Genomic DNA, 19,078 nt, shown 5'->3' on the forward strand with positions numbered 1-19,078 from the left:
GGAACAGCACTTAAATAAATGCGTGAAGTAAAAATCCTGGCATGCATGATTTCTCTCTTACATAACTGGGGAGAATTCAACAAGTTGTTCAATATAAACAACAATCCATTAATACAGGGCAGAGCATTTATTCACTGTTCAAATTTCCTGCTCATCAAGTAAAGATTTTTTGGCAGAAATGCATTGCTCAAAAGAAAAGGGGGAAAAAAAAGCAAAGTAAAAAAGAAAAAAAAAAAAAGAAAACACAGACAAAACTCATCCCCCAAACAAGGGATTTAAAGTTCACATGTCAAATGTAAGAAAACAAATGTCTTCTGGCCCAAATTCAAACAATTAGCTGAAAGTGCTACTTGAAAACTGAAATCAGCTGGGAGTTCTACAATTAAAATGTTAACTCATAAACCATGAAATTGTGCAAGACTGTGCTTCTTATCACTTCTGTAACAGAATGGTGAACCTCTGAAAATCTATAAAGAGAAGTTAAAGGTCCAGTGCTGTACCTCGAGTATGTCACATCACAGTACTAAACCAAGCAGATTTTAAATCTTCTGCACTCCAAAATAATCCTGCCCTTCCTCCCTGACCTGACATCCACTACAATTTTACAGCAATGTTATAATCCTGAAGAAAAAAGCAAAGAACAGTGAGCTTTGTCAACCAGCTTAGAGTTAAAGCACTCACTAACAATAATAATCATAAAGCAATAAATCCTTCCAAATTATCTGCAGAGCTTTATCCTGATCCCACCAAAGACAACAGAACCTCACCTACTGCAAAGGAAATGCTGAATTACTGCAAACAGCTTATTTAAATCTTAAAAAGGGGTTAATGAACCAAAATGATTAAGAGTTCATGGGACAGAGGACTCCTCAAGAGAGGATGGAAGAATATGAAGTAAAGCTGAATAGATTTGGTCCCCAAGGCAGCGACTGAGAAACACAGAGTTTAAATTTACAAGTCCTAATCTCCAAAGCAATGCCCATGAGTAGCATGTACAGGACAATTAACAGGACCATGTTCCTTCTAGGCAACTCTTAGGGAATAGAAGGCTCTGCTGCTGTAAGAAGGTTGTGCAAAAAAAAGGATGGGTGCTTGCAAAGCCCTCTGATTCAAATACTGTCCTTTTATATTTGCTTCTGTACTATTACTTGAATGTTCCTGAGTTTTGTCATTCTGTTCTTAAAGCTGTTTCAGAAAAACCTGGGATCAGAATTATTGAAAATAAGGAAACTTGTCTTACAATGAATTCTTCTTCAACATTGACATTTTGCTGACCCTGCATTCTGAACTTTCTATTTCAACCACTTAACACCACATGAGCCTCCAACATGAGGAGAAAAGTAGTTTTCTATTTTACTTTAGATCATTATTTGAAAATTTTATTAAAGGAAACAGCTATTCACTTTATAAATGAATGTCTCGTCTTTTATTGTGTAGTGTGTGATTCTTCTCTTAAAAAGAAATAGATTCTGTTTTCTGTCCATGTTTTCCTTGTGTACAAGCTTGCACACAGTGCAAGGAGGCTCATATATTTCAGTCATTCCTTTCATGCCACAGATTTTCAGCTGGAAGAATGATTTTACAAGGTTTATGTCTTAAAATCTGCAAAAATTATTCTGAATTTCACTGAGTGCAACTGCTACCATGACGGGTATATTGTGTCAAATAAAACTTGACTATTCAACCTGTGCAAAAGCCTCCCTGAACAACAATTAATTATCATACTGCTTGAAATGGAAAAGGAATCAACATGTGGACAAGTTTAAAAAAAGTCCCCTCCAAAAAACTCTCTCAGATTGTGCAAAACAAGATGTAATTACTGACACTGTTACCTACAATTAGAAATATATTGTTCAAAGATTACAGCCCATAAATGAAAGGTGGCCACTCACCTACAGTGTACCAACTGGCATCTGTCAGCTTGCTGATAACTGCTTCCTGAAAAGATCCATCGGGCATTTTGGTTTCAACCATTGCTCCAACCTGCAACAAGGGGCAGCTCAAGGTTATCTGGAAAGCCAGGCTCAGAAAACTGATAAAAACACACTGATCCTCCCAGCAAGCCAGATTTGCTTTTTAAGACTCCAATTAGCTAAATGCTGCTTTGAAAGGTTAGTTACTGTAAGGCCCTGTTGAGTTACAGGTAAGAACAAAGGTCCTTCAGCAGGAAGGCTGAACTACAAGTAGACACCAAAGCACTGAGGAACTCAGAACATCTAAATTCAGCACGACTTCATCATCTCTAAAAACAAAAGACCAACAGAAAACTAATTAAGCCATTGATTCATTAGTGATAATCATTCAATTACTAGTATTTCTTATACTTTAAACACAGTTCTAGTGTCAGCTGGATCAGAATTTCAGTAGCAGCCTTGGTGTTCCTGCAGGAGCAACACAGAGAACACAAATGCAAGCAAGATGACCTTCTCTGGAGAACTCTATTTGCATTCAGTGCTCATAACACAGCTCTGCATTTTAGCACACAACTGTTACACAGAATGAAAATACAATCAAACACCTTTTTATACAAAATACATCAACTATTCTAAAACACTGAGTAATTGTATTTACTCTTGTCTAATGTGCTTGAACATGGCTTGGCACTCAAGTTGTTAATTACTTCTGAGAAGTTTCAACGTTTCATTATTTATAAGAAGTTTTGTGTTTTATGAGAAGATACCAAAATTCCTGTGCAGGCAAAACTGTGTATCAAGTACACAACACAGAGAAGCATAAAGAGCTACAAAAATTAAGACTAATTCCTCAGAACCCATCTAATCTAAAGTGATGAGCCTCCTCCTGTTGATTTCAATACTGAAGAACAGGTACCCACCTAAACAACTTCAACATTTAACAGTTTTAGGACATTTATGGGATTACCAAAAGAAGGCATGCAATGTACATACTCGTAGAGGTCCTTTCACTTGGTCATCTTGCACTAACTGAGTTGAGTTATCCCCCTTCAAGACCACCTGAAAGATATTCATGAACTTTTTAATATGCATCTGATTTCTTAATAGCACACAAAAAAAAAACCCCACAAGAAAATGTATATATATATATATATATATATAAAAATCTTATTATCCACATTAAGATTATCAATTAGACTCAAATGTTACTCAACAGAAAACACTTGGCATGGCCAAGTTTACTGACACGAAGCCCCAAGTATCACATTTAATTTTTTTAAATCTGAAACATCATAATTAAACAACAGGGCAAATCAAACACCAGTCATCCCAAAGCAAAGAAAATACATTTTGAGGTGTGTTTAGAATTTGACACAATCCAGGGCAAACTTGGGATTGGGCTTCCAGATGAGAAGATTAAGCAGTGTTTCTTTTTCTTTCTGATTCAACTGTAGCAGTTCACTGACAACACTTTCAATACTGAACTACAACAAAAATAAACACCTATTTTTATTTAAAATGTATCAAAAAATCACCAAACTGGCCATATTAACAGCATTTCTGCCACCTCGAGCAAGTTCTTATGGCAAAGATGTGGAACACCACCCATGTGATGGAAATAAGGATTAGTTACAGTGTAAGTAAACTCTGCTTCTGCCTTTAAAATCCTACATTCTAGAAGGGAACAGTGAGGAAACAGATTGAACATCAGCCTTCGCAGTTTAACTTCAAAAAATCTAAAATTTCTATTTGTTTTCAGGAATCAAAAGCTCAAGAATCTTGCTTTGGTAGTGATGTCCAGTTTTCTGGCTCCCCCAATTATTCTCTCTGTAGCTGTATTTATAAACACAACACCAGGGGCATGCCAAAACAGCAGCGGTATTAACTCACGCTCAGGACAAAAATGCACTTGATGCTGATAAAAAATTTAAAATAAGAACTGCAGAGGGATGAATACAGGTTGTCCAGCTGCTCAGGAAAAGGCTATCTGACATTTTGGACTTTTTGCACTCTTGGCAAGCGTGCCAGGGTGTGCCTACACCTCTTAATGACGGTATCAGGCTCAGCTTGTTAAAACTTCTATTGTTATAATAGAATTGAGAGCCAGCGACAGGAATTTCCACCAAGTCACAGCAGCCTCGTGCAACTCCAAATCTTATCGTGGAGTAAGAAAGCATCTGACTCTAATGAGAAAAAGAAACTCCTATTGACAGGCTAAATACTCTAGCAGACCAAAGATGCAGACAAAATCCAGCTTGTCAGACCTGCATGCTGCTTCCTACAGAGCTCCTCATTAACACACATTTCAAAGAACACCACAAGCTCCTCTAAGTACTTATTAAGAACAAGCAAAAGACTCCAGTATCTCAATTACATTTCTTTTCTATTGATGAAAAGCACTCTGATAAAGTGATATGATCTATATATGTAACTGAAGAGGCTGAGGGTTGTTCTACTTGATCTAAGCATTAAAGCACACAAAAGCTTGGATGTATAGTTACAAAAAGCAACTTTCACTTCCATTTGTTGGGGATTTTGGGTCATTAATGGCTCATTTGCATATCTTGGACAGCAGGCACTAAAGTAGGAAGTGGGAAGACTTTAACAAGACAAAGAAGAAAAACAACTTCTGTATTTACTTTCAATTTTAACTTGCATTTAACAATGTTTTATTCTTATTCTCACACAGTGGCATTTACAACAGTATTACAACAACAAAACGAAAACTTTGTCTTTTGGTTGTTTTTCCAAAAGCCCTGTAAATGTGAATGAATACTATGTGCCAATACTATCCATGCACAGAAATTCAACTACAGCCAGGGCACAGTGCTTTAGAAGCTGCATCAAGATGCTCAAAACTTAAAATATTAACCTAGGCATTGCTAAAACCAGGCCTAAGAAACAAATTATTGCCATCTCTCTAGCTGTTGACTTATTTTTGCATTGCTTTTTCAGTTCCAAAGTGTAGAAGTGAGAGTGTCAGTTGGTGTGAAATGGAACTTTTGCTTCTGAAGAGGTTGCTCTTATTCCTTATTATTCATGTAAAGCCATAATCCTGTATTTGTGACATCAAAACTTACTGCTGGGAAACTGATGCATTCAAAAACGGAAGACAAATGCAGTCAGGAAAAAAAGAAGCAAGAAAGCTCCTTTTTGCTCCAGCACCCCACTAAAAAAGATAATAAAAAATAACATTTCCCCCAAAATAAAGAAAAAAAAGAAAAAAAAAGAAATTTGTCCTAAAACAAACAACAAAATATAAAAAAACACATATTTAAGTGTTGTTTAAAATTCATACAGTGAAGTGATGAACATTTTCTAGTCTTCAGGAGTAGGATCTCCTGTGACAGCCCTTTCAGCACAATGCTCTACCAAAACCTCAGCCGCTCACCTTGACTTTCACAAGCCTCTTCACCGTCTTGATCTTTGCCTCACAGAAGGCACCTCGGTACTTGGCACTGACATCAGTCCCCACTGTCAGGTAGGCAGGCTCATCTGCTGCCTGCAGGGGAACAAAAACACAAAAACAAACTTCAGCTCTTACTTACAGCTACAGCTGGCTCGTTATGTATTTCATTTTACACCTAGGCTTTTAGACCTGTTGACTTTTTTAATTGATAAATTGTCTGTCCTAGAGATTGCCAGCACAGAGTTCTTCAAAAGGGAAAAAAAAAACAAAAAACAACCCAACAAACAAGTTACAGGAAGTTTTGGTTTGTCACTGATGTTGACACACATCTCCTGTCAATCCATTGTCAGCCTCTCCCAGAAATGTTTTTGAGGATATTCATTGATACTTAGGACATCTGCTTATAAAAAGGGCAACAAAGTAGAAGAGAAACTATGAACTCAAGTAGGTTCTACACAAAAAAGCAACAGACAGCTGTATTTTTTCAGCTATAAGTAATCCAATGGCACAGATTATTTAAAACATTTGAGATTGGTGTCATCCCAACACTCACAATTAAGTCTATAACATTCTATATATAGGATTTCTTTCCTGGTGACTAAAAGGAGACCTCTAGAGAAATCTGTTGCAATCTTTCAAACAGCTATTAACAATTATTTTTCTTTCCTGGAATGCCTTTATTAAAACTTAATTGCCAGTGCATTCTTAAAGAGAAATATTCATCACGTTTTCCTTAGCCTGGACTTTAATACTCAACATTTCACTTTACTGTGCTAATTGCAACTGATAAACAAGGACAAAATGACCACATTGAAAAGACAGGAAATGGGTGCAGAATCTAAAACAAAATAGGATATGTACAGGGTTTTTTATAATTTGATTATTTCATTCAACTCGGAAGGGAAAAGCAAAAGTTTTGTAAATTATACTGCAATCGTTGAGCCTTTGTACTGAGCAAACCGGCAACAGCAAAGGCGGGACAAAAGCTGTGGTTTTGCAAACTTGCCATAGCAGCTGCTGATACAGGAAGCGTTTAAAGACGGGAGCCCGAAGGACAACAACAACTCGGAGGCGATGAGGATGTTCCGAGCGCTCCTGCACGGCGGTGAGAGCTTTAAATCACCTGCACCCGGCCGGGGAGCAGGAACAGCGCTCACAGCACGCACCGAACCCCGCGTTCTCCCACTGCTGCCGTGCCCAGACGGAGAGCGATTAAAAATGAAATCTCCAGAGCGGCGGGCGAACAGGGCGGCGATCCCCGCTCCCGCCGGAGCCGCCTACCTTCATCTTTAAGGGTTACGCGAGCGATTCCAGCTCCAGGACTTCTCCTCGCACGGGCAACACTGCAAAACAAGAGCGGGGGAGGCTGAGGGCTGAGCGCGGGGCTCCCCGCGAGGGGCGGCGGGGGGAGCCCGGCGAAGGCGGAGGGAGGGACGGAGGGAAGGAGCCGCCGCCCGTCCCGGCCGCGCCGAGGGAGCGCGGCCGCCGCTTCCCGCCGGGCGGCCCCGCGCTCGGTGTGTGTCACGTCGCCATTTGCTCCGCGGGGCTCAGGGGCCGCCGCCCCCCACCCGCCCCGGCGCCCCTCTCAACTTTCCGCGGCCCCGCCGGGCCCCCTCCTCCTCGCGGACTTGTGCCGCCCGCCCCCCGGGGCAGCGCCGCAGCCCCCCGGCCCAGGGAGCGCGGGGGCCGATCCCGGGGATACCGGGACGGAGTTGGGGGGTCCCGCTCCCGGGGGTCCCGGGCCGTGAGGGGGGCGGCGCGCGCCCGTGCGCTCCCACAGGGCGGGGGAGGGGGGGCGGGGGGGGGGGGGGGGTTTAAAGCGCAGCTCCCGGAGCCGCTTCGCGTCCCCTCCCCCGGGACGGCGGCGCGGCAGCCGCAACTCCGCCGCCACCAGCAGCAGCACCACCACCGCCGCCGCCTCTTCTTCCTCCTTCTCTCCTTCCTCCTCCTCTCCCTCCTCCTCTTCGCGCGTCCCTTCCTACCTGCGAACTCCTCGTTCCGCAGCCCCCGCGCCGCCCGGGCCCCTCCGCAGACGGCGGCGGCCCCGGCTGAGCGCGGCCCCCGCTCCGCCCCCCCTCTCTCCCGCCCCCCCTCCCCCCCCCCCCCCCGCGCGCGGACCCGCCCCGCGCCGCAGCGCGAGCCCCAATAAACAAGCGGCGGGAGCGGGGCCGCTCCCATTGGCCGCCGCCCCGACGCCCCGCGCGCATTGGGCCGCCGCGGACAGCACCCCCATTGGGTGGCGGCGCGGCCCCGGGCGCACGGGATTGGCGAGCGGCGGGCACCGGAAGGGCAACGGCGCGATGTGATTGGCTCGGGGCGGGACGGGCGGGAGGGAGAGGGGAAGGACGGGGAGGGGGCGGGGCGGCGGCGGTGGGGGCGGAGCCGGCGCGAGCGGCGCGCAGGCGCGGCGGCCGCGGCGTCCCGGGCGCCATTTTGTGCGCGGCTCTTTCCCATTTTAGGCCGCGGGGAGAGGGAGGAGCGGGAGCGCCCGTGGGATCGGCGGAGGGAACGGCCGGGAGGCTCATCCTGAGCTCCGCTGAGGCGGCACCGCATCTCTTCCCGGCGGTACGACCCCCTCGCTGGGTCTTGGCGGCGGCCCCGTTGCGGCGGCGATGGCGCAGGAGCGGGCCCGGCCGGAGCCGGAAGTGGAGCGGCCGCCATGGAGGCGCCGGGACCGCCCGCCGTGAGGGCGCGGAGCCGCCGGGGCGGCCCGAGCGCCCCACAGAGACACACCCGGGGTGCAGGTAGGGGCTGCCGGCCCGCGCCGCCTTCCCGCGGGGGAGGGCGCAGCTCCGCCGCCCTTCATCGTCCCCGTGACGCGTGTGGGGAGGGAACGCGCCCGGCTCCTGCTGCTCCAGCGCTTCCCCACGGTTCCCTTTGCAGGAAGGCGCGGCAGGGACAGGGATGAGCAGTGTGGAGGAGCCTGAGGGCTTCTTCTGGGAGGTGTGTGGGGCGTTGTGGTGTCTGGTCCTGGAGGTGCGGCCTTACGAGGAGGGATACCCGCACCTGTCGGAGTCCTTTGAGACAGTTTGGTCTTAGAGACGAGCTTTCACTTTACTAAGTAGCAGTTACAGGCCGAAGCCTATGATAAAACCAAATGTTTTACATTTAGTTTCACATTTTGACATGTTATATAGAATTTGTTCTGTGGTTTATTGTAATACAGATGCATAGTTTTTATTCTGAAGTAACAGATGCATAATTTTTATTCCAGAGTGATGAGCATCTGTTTGATAGTGCTCACTGTGAGCTAAAAGGCATCTCTAAGGGTTACTTAAAGCAACAGGAGGGGACCATTGTGGTAATTTGACAGAAATAGATGATGAATTCAGGTATGGTTCCCATGTAAGTTCTGCTTCGAATGTGGCTTTTGTATTTTTTTTAATTAAATTTGATGCTTTGGAATGATGCAAGCAATGGGAGAGTTCTCTGGGGAGCTCAGTGAGCAGAGGTGTGTGGTGCAGGTAAGCTCTGAAGGTTTAATAATGCACAAAGTACACGAGACTTGTTTGGAATTGACCGCAGGCAAGGCCTGACATGGAGGAAAGGTCTGGAATTTTGGTGTTTGGATCTGTAAATATAAAGGTGGTTGAAGATCTCTACAAAATGTCTAAAGGTTGAGGCATTTAGTGTTGAGGGAGTTTTGATCCTGTGCTGTCGTTCTGTTTTATGCAGGGGATAACGTGGAGAGTATCAGAGGGGAACCTAGAGGAGACCTGGAGAGGGACTTTGGACAAGGGCATGGAGTGACAGGACACAGGGAATGACTTTGCACTGACTGAGAGCAGGTTGAGCTTCCATATGAGGAAGGAATTCCTGCCTGTGAGGGAGGGGAGGCCCTGGCACAGGGTGCCCAGAGCAGCTGTGGCTGCCCCTGGGTCCCTGGAGGTGTCCAAGGCCAGCTTGGATGGGGTTTGGGGCACCCTGGGATAGTAGGAAGGTTTGGGACACCCTGGGAAGGTGTCCCTGCCACGGCAGGGGGGTTGGAATTGGAGGATGTTTTTAAGGTTCCTTCCAACCCAAACCATTCTCTGACTCTATGACTTAGAATATATTTTGTCTAACCTAAATGTTAACAAAGCTTCCAAAATTCCATTAGGATGTGAACTTCTGATCTCTGGGGAATGTGTTGGGCAAACCCTGGCTTGGATTGTGAGCTGTCCTGAGGCACGGCTTGTATCTCTGTACTGAGTGTAGAACCATTCAATAAATAACAGTTTGTGATTGAACTAATCAGTCTTGTTTCTGATTTCTAGCATAAAAATCCTGCCCCCGTGGATGTATCCCTTACAGCCAGCACAATTAGGAGGCTCGTGGCACATCACCCACCAAGCTGCTGCGAGCAAAAGGACTTTATTTCTGTACAGCCAGTGAGCAGGAGAGGTGGCTTGTTCTTTTATGGTATTTTAAGCACCTAAGAATGCCCAGTGGGCAGCTCAGCACAGCACAAATGTTCTCACACAGCTTAGGGATGATGTCTGCTGTCATGGAATGAGAACGCTGTGCTTTTTGGCAAGGCAGGAAAAGAGTCTAATTTTGATTTAAATATCTTTTCATTGGAATAGGAACTTCAGGACTCAAGAGTTCCTCCATGGTACTGAAATTTTTCATCCTAAATGTCACTGATAAACAGCTCTGAAACGTGAAGCCATCCTGGCTGTGCTGGATCTTTGCTCTGTGCCCCCTCCCCCTGTGCAAACCCTTCCAGGGAAGCTGTGGGAATGAGTGGAAGCAGCGAGCAGAGGAGGTCACTTTGCTGAGCCTGGTGTGTTCACTGCACAGAGCTAACAGCTGAGGAGCTCTAGAGTGGGACAATCACAGTAAGTCCTTTTAGGATCTAATCTCTCTGTACACAGACACACTGTGAGGTAGAGACATTTCATTTTTTAGATCCCTGTTCAAAGCAGCAGTACTTGGTTATCTGTACTTTGTTAGTACCAAAGGTCTTGTCGATGCAGCACGGGAGATTTGCCTGGGGAAATGCATTTGAGTCCAGCTTGAACAAATTAAAGGCTTCTTAATTTAAAAACTATTAAAAGCGTTAAGGCACTCCAAGCATGGCACTGGTCCTTGGTCACATGGAATTCTAAGTGTGGCTGTAAGTAAATTAGTAACAATAATACACTTAAGCATTTGAAAATGTGTTTGGTGTATTAGTTGCAGAATATACTTCTCCCAGAAATCCAAAGTCTTCCACAAGTGTGGCACTGGATAAGAAAAAGCAGATTCAGGAATGTCTGCATCTTACAGTTCTCTCTGTAAGAACAGCAGAACAAGTCACTGTTGATTGTATCACGTGGCTTCCTTCAGATCACAGATAAAGTAAGAAGGTTTCTGGGATAAGTGAGATGGTTTTATTCTGTTCAGTAATCACATACTGCTCTTGACAAACTGGATTTTTTTTGTAGCTAAAACAACTCAGAATACACGTACAATTGCAGCCAAAATACTGTAGAAATATTAAAAATATTAGATCTTATTCTAACACTGAGATTCTTTCTATGTAGTGAAGTACAGTGCTACTCTGTCAGACTTTGCAGTTGTTCAGGAGACTTTTAGCTTTTATTCCTGTTTCCATTGTTCTTTTTTTAATGCTCTTCCCCTTGGTGTTTTTGTTGTTAAATAGACAACAGTTCTGCAGATCCTGTGTGGAACTGCAGTATTTCTGTACAGATTGAGGTCACATGCTTCCCACAAAGCTTTATTATCTAAATGATTGCAAACTGCTCACAGGAGCATGGTAAGAAGTTGTGAAGTGCATGTATAAAGAGAAAAAATCCCAATAAATTTGAAGTTGATAGCAAAAACAACCCAGCCAGTAATAGCTGGATTATAAAAATGGAAGATCAGACCTTTCGTGGTCACAGAGAAAAATAAAACTATCAGCATTAACTTCCTTCATTTTTATAATCACATGTGTGAGAGAGGGGAAAAGAAACAAACCAACTTGAATGAAACCTGTTAAATGCTGACTTATATTTTCCCCAGCTCTGGGGCATTCCTGTCCTCAAGTTCAGAAAATGGACATTTAATTATTCAAACATAACTTCATGCTGATTTTAATCATTGCCTTGGGAGGGTTCTCACTGGAGAAGACAAAGCCTGGCAGCCCTCAGGAAGCCTGGATTGATGCATTCTCTCCACTGAAGTTCTGTGCTGATTTCTTGGATCTGCTCTGGGGCTGTTTTGCAGCAGTGCAGTATCTTCTGGACATGAGTAATGATGAAAATATTTGTGATGTAGAGCACTGTCACAAATACTTGTGTGAGAAAGATCTCAGAATTGGCATTTCTATCAGCTCTGCAAAAACAATACTCACTTTGTAGTTGCTTTTCCCAGGAACACCAGTGAAGTGATCCATGCTCAGTGATCTCCAGGGAGGAGCAGCCCCATTTTCCTGAATAAACCATGCCCAGAGTTTGAGCTGTGTGGCTGCAGGTCAGAGCTGCCCCGCACGTGTGGCAGTGTTGCAGGAGTCAGTGCTGGGTGCTCTGAGCGTGCTGTGGGCACCAGCAGAGCCCTTTCAGCTCTCAGCTGATGGAGCTGCTGCTTCCCCCAGCCCCTGAGCTGGGGCATCTGTCAGGCAAGCTTTTCATGCCAGACAGAAAATGTTGCTTGTTTTAAGACCGATTTGGTAATCTTGTGTTTGGACAGAACAAGAGCTGTGTTGTAAGAGGCTATTTTTATTCTTTCTGCTATGGAATTTTATGATAGCTGACATATTTGTATCAAATGTTAATGTTGGCTAATTTAGCAACTCAGTGCTTATTGCCAGGCTTTACTTCAGCATGGATTCTAAAGCCAGTTTCTGCATGTTTTGGCAAGTGGGGTTAAGTTACCTGAATATAGATGTTTAATTTCTGTTTTGTTGTCTAATTAAGGGATGCAGGATGTGGAATTTGACTACAAATACACTGAATTTCTTGTATTATTTCTCAGGACTGCAAGATCACGTTGGTGATGATAGTTACAGCTATCCCGGGGAAGCCATGCAGTGTTGCAAAACAACCACACAGCACTGCAGGGAAGCTGAAGATTTGTGCAGCAGCTTTAATTTAGATGTGGCAAAGGATTCTGTCATCACCTGCAATCAAGTGATCAGCCTGTCTTTCAAAACTTGAAGTAGGTGCTTGAAGTCAAATGAGAATTTAGTTACTGTTCTGGGTAGCACTGCTCACAGGGCTGCTGAAGGAGAATGTTCTTACATATTTTTCAAAATAACACTTGGGATGCCAGCAGTAAAGGTGAAGGATCAGATCTGTACATCTACCTGTCATTAGTTCTCTTTCAGGCAAGTTCAAGACAGTGCTTAGTACCAGAAATGTATTTTGTGCATGTACAGGCTGCATCAGTGCATCAACCATTACAGTGCTGTAAACTTAATTTTTTTGAACTCTGTGCTTTTTAACTGGCTTCCAAATTATCTCTGCAGCATGCAGCCTTTTTTCTTGGCTTCTGAGGTGGAAACCTTATTCCTGATGTAAATTCTTTATCTGTGAAAGTTTTGATCTTTCAAGGGGAGAAAATACGGGTTTTTTACAGGAATGAAGGAATAGTTTTATTGGTAAATACAGTTACCCATCTACAGGTTGAATATGTGTTATGTTCTTGAAATAAACTGAAATGGAAAACATTTAAACTTATACCTGAATCTCTAAATAGTCTGTATTCTTCCTAACAAAGTCAAATTTCTAGTTTATAATTACTGCTGTTTAGTAAACTCCCATCTAAATCGAACGTACAGGGTAAAACTTGAAAGCAAAACCCATGTGGGTTTGGGAGTGGCAATTACTTATTTCATTGCTATGAAAACCAGCAGGAGAAAAAGTCTTTGAAGTTCTGTGTGTTGTATTTGAAGAACCTTACTGCAGTCTTCTGAGTAAATTAAGATGCTGAAATAGAAGCTACTCCTCCATAAATATTTAACTTCTAAGATCTACTTTGTAGCAACAGTGTGGTCACTTTTTCAGCCTTTTGTGATACCACACTGGGAGGAAATGTTTACAGAAGGGTGTCTAATGCTGCCCATAGCTAAGATGTGACTTGCTGCTGACGCTGGAGAGCTGAAATGGGTGTTTCATTTTGCTGTAGAGAACTAACTCTGGCTGGATTCGTTTCTTTACCTGTGTTAGATTCAGAGTCTTCTTCTTTGTCAGTAGTTTGAGTGATCTGTCATGGGCAATCTGAAGTAAGAATCCTCCCTGTTTATCCTTTTATCCTACCTGTTGCTAGTTTATATTTTAGACTGATTTTTTTTTCCTCATTGCTTCCTTTGTACACTTTTTGCTGCAGCAGTGGCCATGTAAAAAAGGTACAAGGAAATCAAGGTCTCATGAGCCATGTTCTCATACAGCAGGGTCTGAAGAAGCTTGTGCAAGTGGCTTGCAGAGTTCAGACTTAACTAAAATGCATCTTTCCATACTTAGGGAGATAAAGAACAGGGTCCTAACACTGATGGTGAGTCCTTGGACATGGTCCACCTGCCAGAACAGAAGTGTCTCTCAGGCTTGCCAGCACTGATAAGCTGTGATTAAAATACTTTATTGTTACAGATGCAGAGTGTAGAGCAACGTGATCCAGCAGGATCAGGACTGTGGATTCACAGTCCTTCCTTGTAACCCTCCAGAAGCACTGTGTGTGTCCCTGAAGTGTGTGTGTGTGACACTGCAGTGTGTGTGTCACTGCCAGCCTGCAGCCTGGCACAGAGAGGGAAGCAGCAGTCCTGCTGTTCAGCGTGGCTGCTCAGCAAAAGAAAGCTGGTGAGGGCAGTGGTTACATGGCCTTTCTTCCAGGGCTCTTGCTTGTCCAAATTATTTCAGTCACTGCTGGTTAATTTACTTTTCAGCCTCAGCTAATAAGACTGCAGTTGGTCAGTATTGATTCTTGCTTAAAAGTATTAATGCCTTCAGTCTTTCAAATCAAATGTTTTGAGCTGTAAGTAGCTGCCGTTGGTGAGAATCTACAGTTCAGCCAGTGATTAAATTCTGATTCTTTTTTTCCCTGCTCAGCCATCTTTTCCAAAGCTATTTTTCACTTGTCTGTGTCTTTTGGAGGATATTATTCCAGGTAGCTCATTTCCAGGTGGCCAGGGAGTTGGCTGCCCCATCAACACTTGAGCTGTTAATTAATTGCCAGACTGTGCTGTTTGCTGGAGTTGGTACCTTCAGGGATGTGCTTTCCCCTGCAGTGCTTCTGTGTAGTGTCACCTCATTAGCTACAGCTCTAAACAGAGCTGTGTTGTGTGACATTCAGAACTCTGACAGAGCAAAATACATGGCTTTTTAGAGGGTTTTGTTATTCTGGATCAATGGAAGATGTATTTGTGGGAGTGATCTGTCTTGTCCTTGCAAGCAGCAAACATGATACACTGGTGTGAGGGTAGACACAAGCACTTGGCTGGGGGAAGCATCTCTTGTTAAACCAACTGATGGAAAACACATTTAGCTGCATTTTGGTCGTGCCTCAAACAGCATTTCAGATTTGTTTCTGTTCCTGATGTACATAGAAGTGTTTGGGGGTGATAGGCTCCCTCTTGGTGGGCTTTGTTAGCTGTGGGAGCACCTGGGGTTACAATTGAAACGGAGCTTTGAACATTCTGCTAAAGTAGCTGGTGCTTCCTGTGCTGCTCTTGTCACCTGGTAATGCAGTCTCATGTAAGAGCTCTCTGTTCTTTCTGAATGTAATGAAAGGAGCAGATTTCCTGCTTCTCGAAAATCCCAACAAACAGGATAAAATTTAACTTACAAATATTATAATAGGCATCACTTGGGTGGGTTTTGGGGGTGTGTGGGTGTGTTTGGAATGCATGTTTTTGGGTGAATTCACTATAATCAAACCTACTCCTAATCTGGTGAAATTGGAATCCTGATGACTGATTTTGGATATGCAGACAGTATGTGTACCAAATTATATCTAATTTTATGCAGCAATAAAGCACACCGTGTTCTTTCTAAACCCTTGATTGGCTTGTTTTATCACGTTGCCTAATATGGTATTTGCAGTGGGCAGTTCCTACGCTGTTTTTAAGGGAGACTTGAGGGGATTTCAGTTTTTTCCTGTATCTGAAGAGATGCATGTGTTTGGACTACAAACTCTGTGATGCTGCTGCCTGCTTCATTCTAGTTGTCCATTTTTGGTTGGCACAGCAACTCGTAAGAACCATTTTTAAACAACTGTTTCAGAGTCCTTTAATAGCAATGTACTGAAGATGAAAGAGCACTGTGTGGGGGTGGCTGCATCCATCTGGAAAAAGGAGACTTGGTTTGAGCTTGGTAGTAGATCCTGTGTTCTAAAATACTAGAATGTATTTACAGTAAGGCAAGGCTTAACTGCTACCACTTGTTTTCTGCAGCTCTGGGTAATTAGACATAATGGGCAGCAAGATGCTCTATAAAGGAAAGTTACAAGCAGTTGGGATCTCAAAATAGCTCTCAGTTTTTAAGCAGAAGTAACTTCCTTGCTGCATGCAACTTGAAAAACTGGTGGGCAGAGGAAAAGCTGGTCCTTGTCTTACAGACATGCAACTGAAAGAAGAAAATGAGGGGGAGAGAACAGACTCTGTGCTGTATTTTTGGTGCAATTACAGCATCAGAATTGTCATGACAGTCCAAACTATTTTTCTCTTTGTAATCTTTCAACTGTGTACTTCATCTTAAGGTCATGCAAGGATGCGTTACTGAATTTGCTGTTTTGTGTTCCCTTCTATGGCTGTGGTTTTATCTTCAGGAAGAGACTTGCAAAACAGCCCTGGAGTTGTTCCAAATCTCCTTCCTTAAGGGTGCCTGGGACTGCACAGGCAGGAGCATCCCAAGCAGTGCTGCATCCACATGGACATCACACTCTCAGCATGTGGGGCTTTAACCTCAGGCCATCGAGCTATTTTTGGTGATGAGAAGTTACAAATGAATGACCCAATGCTTGGCATACTTCAGATCTGCATGAGACACGTTCTGCATGGAATGTTTCCTTTCTGAGAGTCGGCACCAAATACAGATGAGTAGTATTTCTTTTGGAGATGGCCTCGTGGATGTCTGCCACACAGGAAATTTCATATATGGGTTACTCCTAACAATCTTGCCATCATTTCATCAGCAGTACTAGCAGTGGTAAAGAGGCTATTATCCAAGCCAATAACTTTTATGGCCTTATTAAAGTAGCATAAAATTAATTATCTTGATGCAATAGCCTAAACTTGCTTTTTGAACTCTGCAAGTGCATATTCATATTCTAAAATCTGCCCTGGTGCAGCCATGGAGATGGATAAAGCAAACTGGAGCCTATTGTTTTGTAGTTTGTCACCTGCAGTTCACCTAGTCCTCTTCTTAATTTTCTTGAGCAAAGCTGCTGTATGTGGAGTTGCTGACTAAATAATTGAAACAAGGAATGTGACATATCCAGCCTCAATAAACAGCAGAGCAGTGATTCATCAGGTGCTGAGTAACAGCCAGTGGATGTGTGAGACTTAAGGAGGAAGCATCTCACTGAACAGGCTACTCTTGTGTCATCGTTGGAGCTGTACTTCTTAAACACTCCTTGGGTGGAGGGGTGACTTTGAGCTAGGAGATGACTTGGTCTGTAGACTCTTCCTTCCTGCTGTTCTGTGTGAGCCCTGTGCTTTGGGTTTTGAGCAAGAACACACCACGAAACCCTGAGCATGAAGTGTTTCAGCATGGCAAGGACTGGAGTTATGTATTCCAAGTGGGTATTTAACTTTCTGCCGTATTATGTGTTGCCATAAATGGCCAGAGTGGGACAAAGTAGGTTACTTGTGGAGCCTGAAGCAAGCAGTGCTGCTTTTCTGCTATCTTTAGATCTGAAACTTCCCAGTGCTTTGGACAGAAATAACCCAAGTGAGACTCTTAGAATCACCTCTTGCTCAAATCTCTAATTCAGAAGATTTCACCCTGCCACTTATTTGCCTTGCAAAGCATTTCCACATTTTAGTTATACTGAAGTTATAATTGACCATTTCCAAGCCAGCTGCAAAAGCTAATTTTAATTTTAGGGAAGGGGATCCAAGCCTTACTTCTGTAGGAATGTATGCTGCCTTTCAGACCTTCATGTTGGGTGCCAGTTCAGGTGTTGTTCTCTGGGCTTAAATCAAACTCTGGTCCTCAGATGTTGTTTAAGGCTGCAGGATAATATGGGTGTATCTGTAACAGGGCCAGATTTCCCCCCCCAGTCCTGTAATTAAAAGAGCCTCTGCTAAATATAGGCTTTTTGGTTGTTTGCAATTTAACATTATTTTGTCTTGTTCTGGAACAGATCTAGTTGTCACCTAAATAATCTCAGATCCAGCTTGAGCCCTTCTGGAGCTTGTTCACCAAGTGATTTCCCTCAGACAGCTTTATATATTCAGAAAAAAATGGTCTTCACTATTAATTAAAGTTTAATCATGTTTTGCTGTCCCACTGCATTTTTAGTTCATTTGGTCAGTGTGGCTGGCCAGAAGCAGCCACTTCCTTCTTTTTTCAAGATTTCTTCCCCTTCTCAACTCCACTGTTTGACATAGCAACAAGTAAATACTTCTCAGTAGCAAAACTCATTGAAGTTTCTGTTTAGCCTATCAACTGTGGACTAAATCAGTGAAACATTATGATGACTAATGCACTACTGTATAATTAGTTAATTTTTAAGTAACTAAAATTAGTAAGTTACTTGTTAAATACAGTGTGGTTGCCTCATGGAACTGCAGGGTTACAAAAATAGCTGTCACAGGGGAGTTGCAGTAGCTTTTCTGCTGGAATGACTCTCTGGGCTAGAAATCTATTCTAATGTTCCTGGGCCTTGCTGACAAAAGGAAGCAATGCTGAACCTATGATCAAAAAGAATTCTGCTGCTTTTCTGTTTCTAAAGAGCAATGTCAGTATTAAAGTAGCTTGTTTAGAATTCTCCTGCCTTTTTCCTCTTTGACACCTCCCCTCCCAAAAAAAAAGGAAATTTCTTTTCTTGCCTTCTAATGCTCAATTATTTTCCTCCCCCATCTGCAGGCAGTGGAAATGAAAGTAGGTTTATTTCCTTACCATAAAATCTTCATTAACAGGCTGAGTCTATACTCTGATAAATTAAGGATTAAATTTGGAAAATAACCTGACAGTAATAACCATCTTGGTGTTGTTTAACTAAATTTTGCCATGACAGGCAAGACACTGGGCAGCACTTGGCGTGTACTGCTATCTACAGCCTCTTGACACTGCTTTTCATGGGACTTTTTGCTTGTTGTGAAAAGGTACAGAAAAGTTAAGTGTTGATCTCCAAAGGAGCTTTTTAGAAAGCCGTGTTCTCCAAGTAGTTGTTTGGAAATTTTGGATAGGCAAGTAGGTGGCTTTGCAACTCTTATCTCTTCATCTTCCTTCAATTTTGTCTTTTAAATATGCACAGCTGGTCCTGCTCCTCTCAGTGCACCCTGAAATGTGGCTGTGAGTGTAGTTACAGCTCCTGTCCCCAGCTGTGAGTGGCTGTCACTGAAGGGATTACAGGGGTGGATGGGTGGGGGTAGCCACACCAGGACAGCCTTCAGTTTCCCTCAGCAGTTCACAGCATGTGCTAAAAACACCAAGCTCCTGGGTCTGATCCTGGACCTGATGATCCTTCTGGGTCCTTCAGAATATTCTGTGATTCTGGGAATAGAATCGAGACACAATGAAGATCAGGTACTTCCCTGCTCCCCTTGCCAGGGAGTGGCAGATCAGCCTCAGCTGATGCTTTAAGGTGCTGCTGAGGAGTTTCCTGACTGGCGCTGGCCCGTGACTCCCAG

General features: G+C 43.8%; 1 protein-coding gene and 1 long non-coding RNA gene across 7 annotated transcripts in view; one reads left to right on the forward strand and one right to left on the reverse strand.

Moving 5' to 3' along the window:
• Positions 1 to 7,405, reverse strand: part of ARID4A (AT-rich interaction domain 4A) — a 48,440-nt gene extending 41,035 nt beyond the window's left edge. For 2 of the 3 annotated variants that reach the window (XM_038136868.1, XM_038136865.1), the window contains exons 1-5: positions 7,305 to 7,405; positions 6,604 to 6,665; positions 5,305 to 5,415; positions 2,907 to 2,972; positions 1,893 to 1,983 (exon numbers count right to left, since the gene is read on the reverse strand). In XM_038136868.1, the coding sequence (XP_037992796.1) occupies positions 1,893 to 1,983; positions 2,907 to 2,972; positions 5,305 to 5,415; positions 6,604 to 6,609 (274 nt within the window). In that variant the 5' untranslated portion in view covers positions 6,610 to 6,665; positions 7,305 to 7,405. Of the gene's footprint in view, positions 1 to 1,892; positions 1,984 to 2,906; positions 2,973 to 5,304; positions 5,416 to 6,328; positions 6,583 to 6,603; positions 6,666 to 7,304 lie in introns of those variants that run through there. The other variant, XM_038136866.1, reaches the window with a different exon arrangement.
• Positions 7,406 to 7,703: 298 nt separating this feature from the next.
• Positions 7,704 to 15,276, forward strand: LOC119701345. 4 transcript variants are annotated; one of them, XR_005257066.1, is made up of 3 exons: positions 7,708 to 9,705; positions 9,888 to 10,142; positions 12,262 to 15,276. It is a non-coding gene; the product is annotated as an uncharacterized LOC119701345 (long non-coding RNA). The 4 variants fall into 4 exon arrangements; XR_005257067.1 differs by having other exon boundaries at positions 7,708 to 8,066; positions 9,579 to 10,142; XR_005257065.1 differs by having other exon boundaries at positions 7,704 to 11,760.
• Positions 15,277 to 19,078: the final 3,802 nt, after the last annotated feature.

Source organism: Motacilla alba, chromosome 5 (assembly GCF_015832195.1).
Source record: "Motacilla alba alba isolate MOTALB_02 chromosome 5, Motacilla_alba_V1.0_pri, whole genome shotgun sequence".
NCBI lineage: Eukaryota > Metazoa > Chordata > Aves > Passeriformes > Motacillidae > Motacilla > Motacilla alba.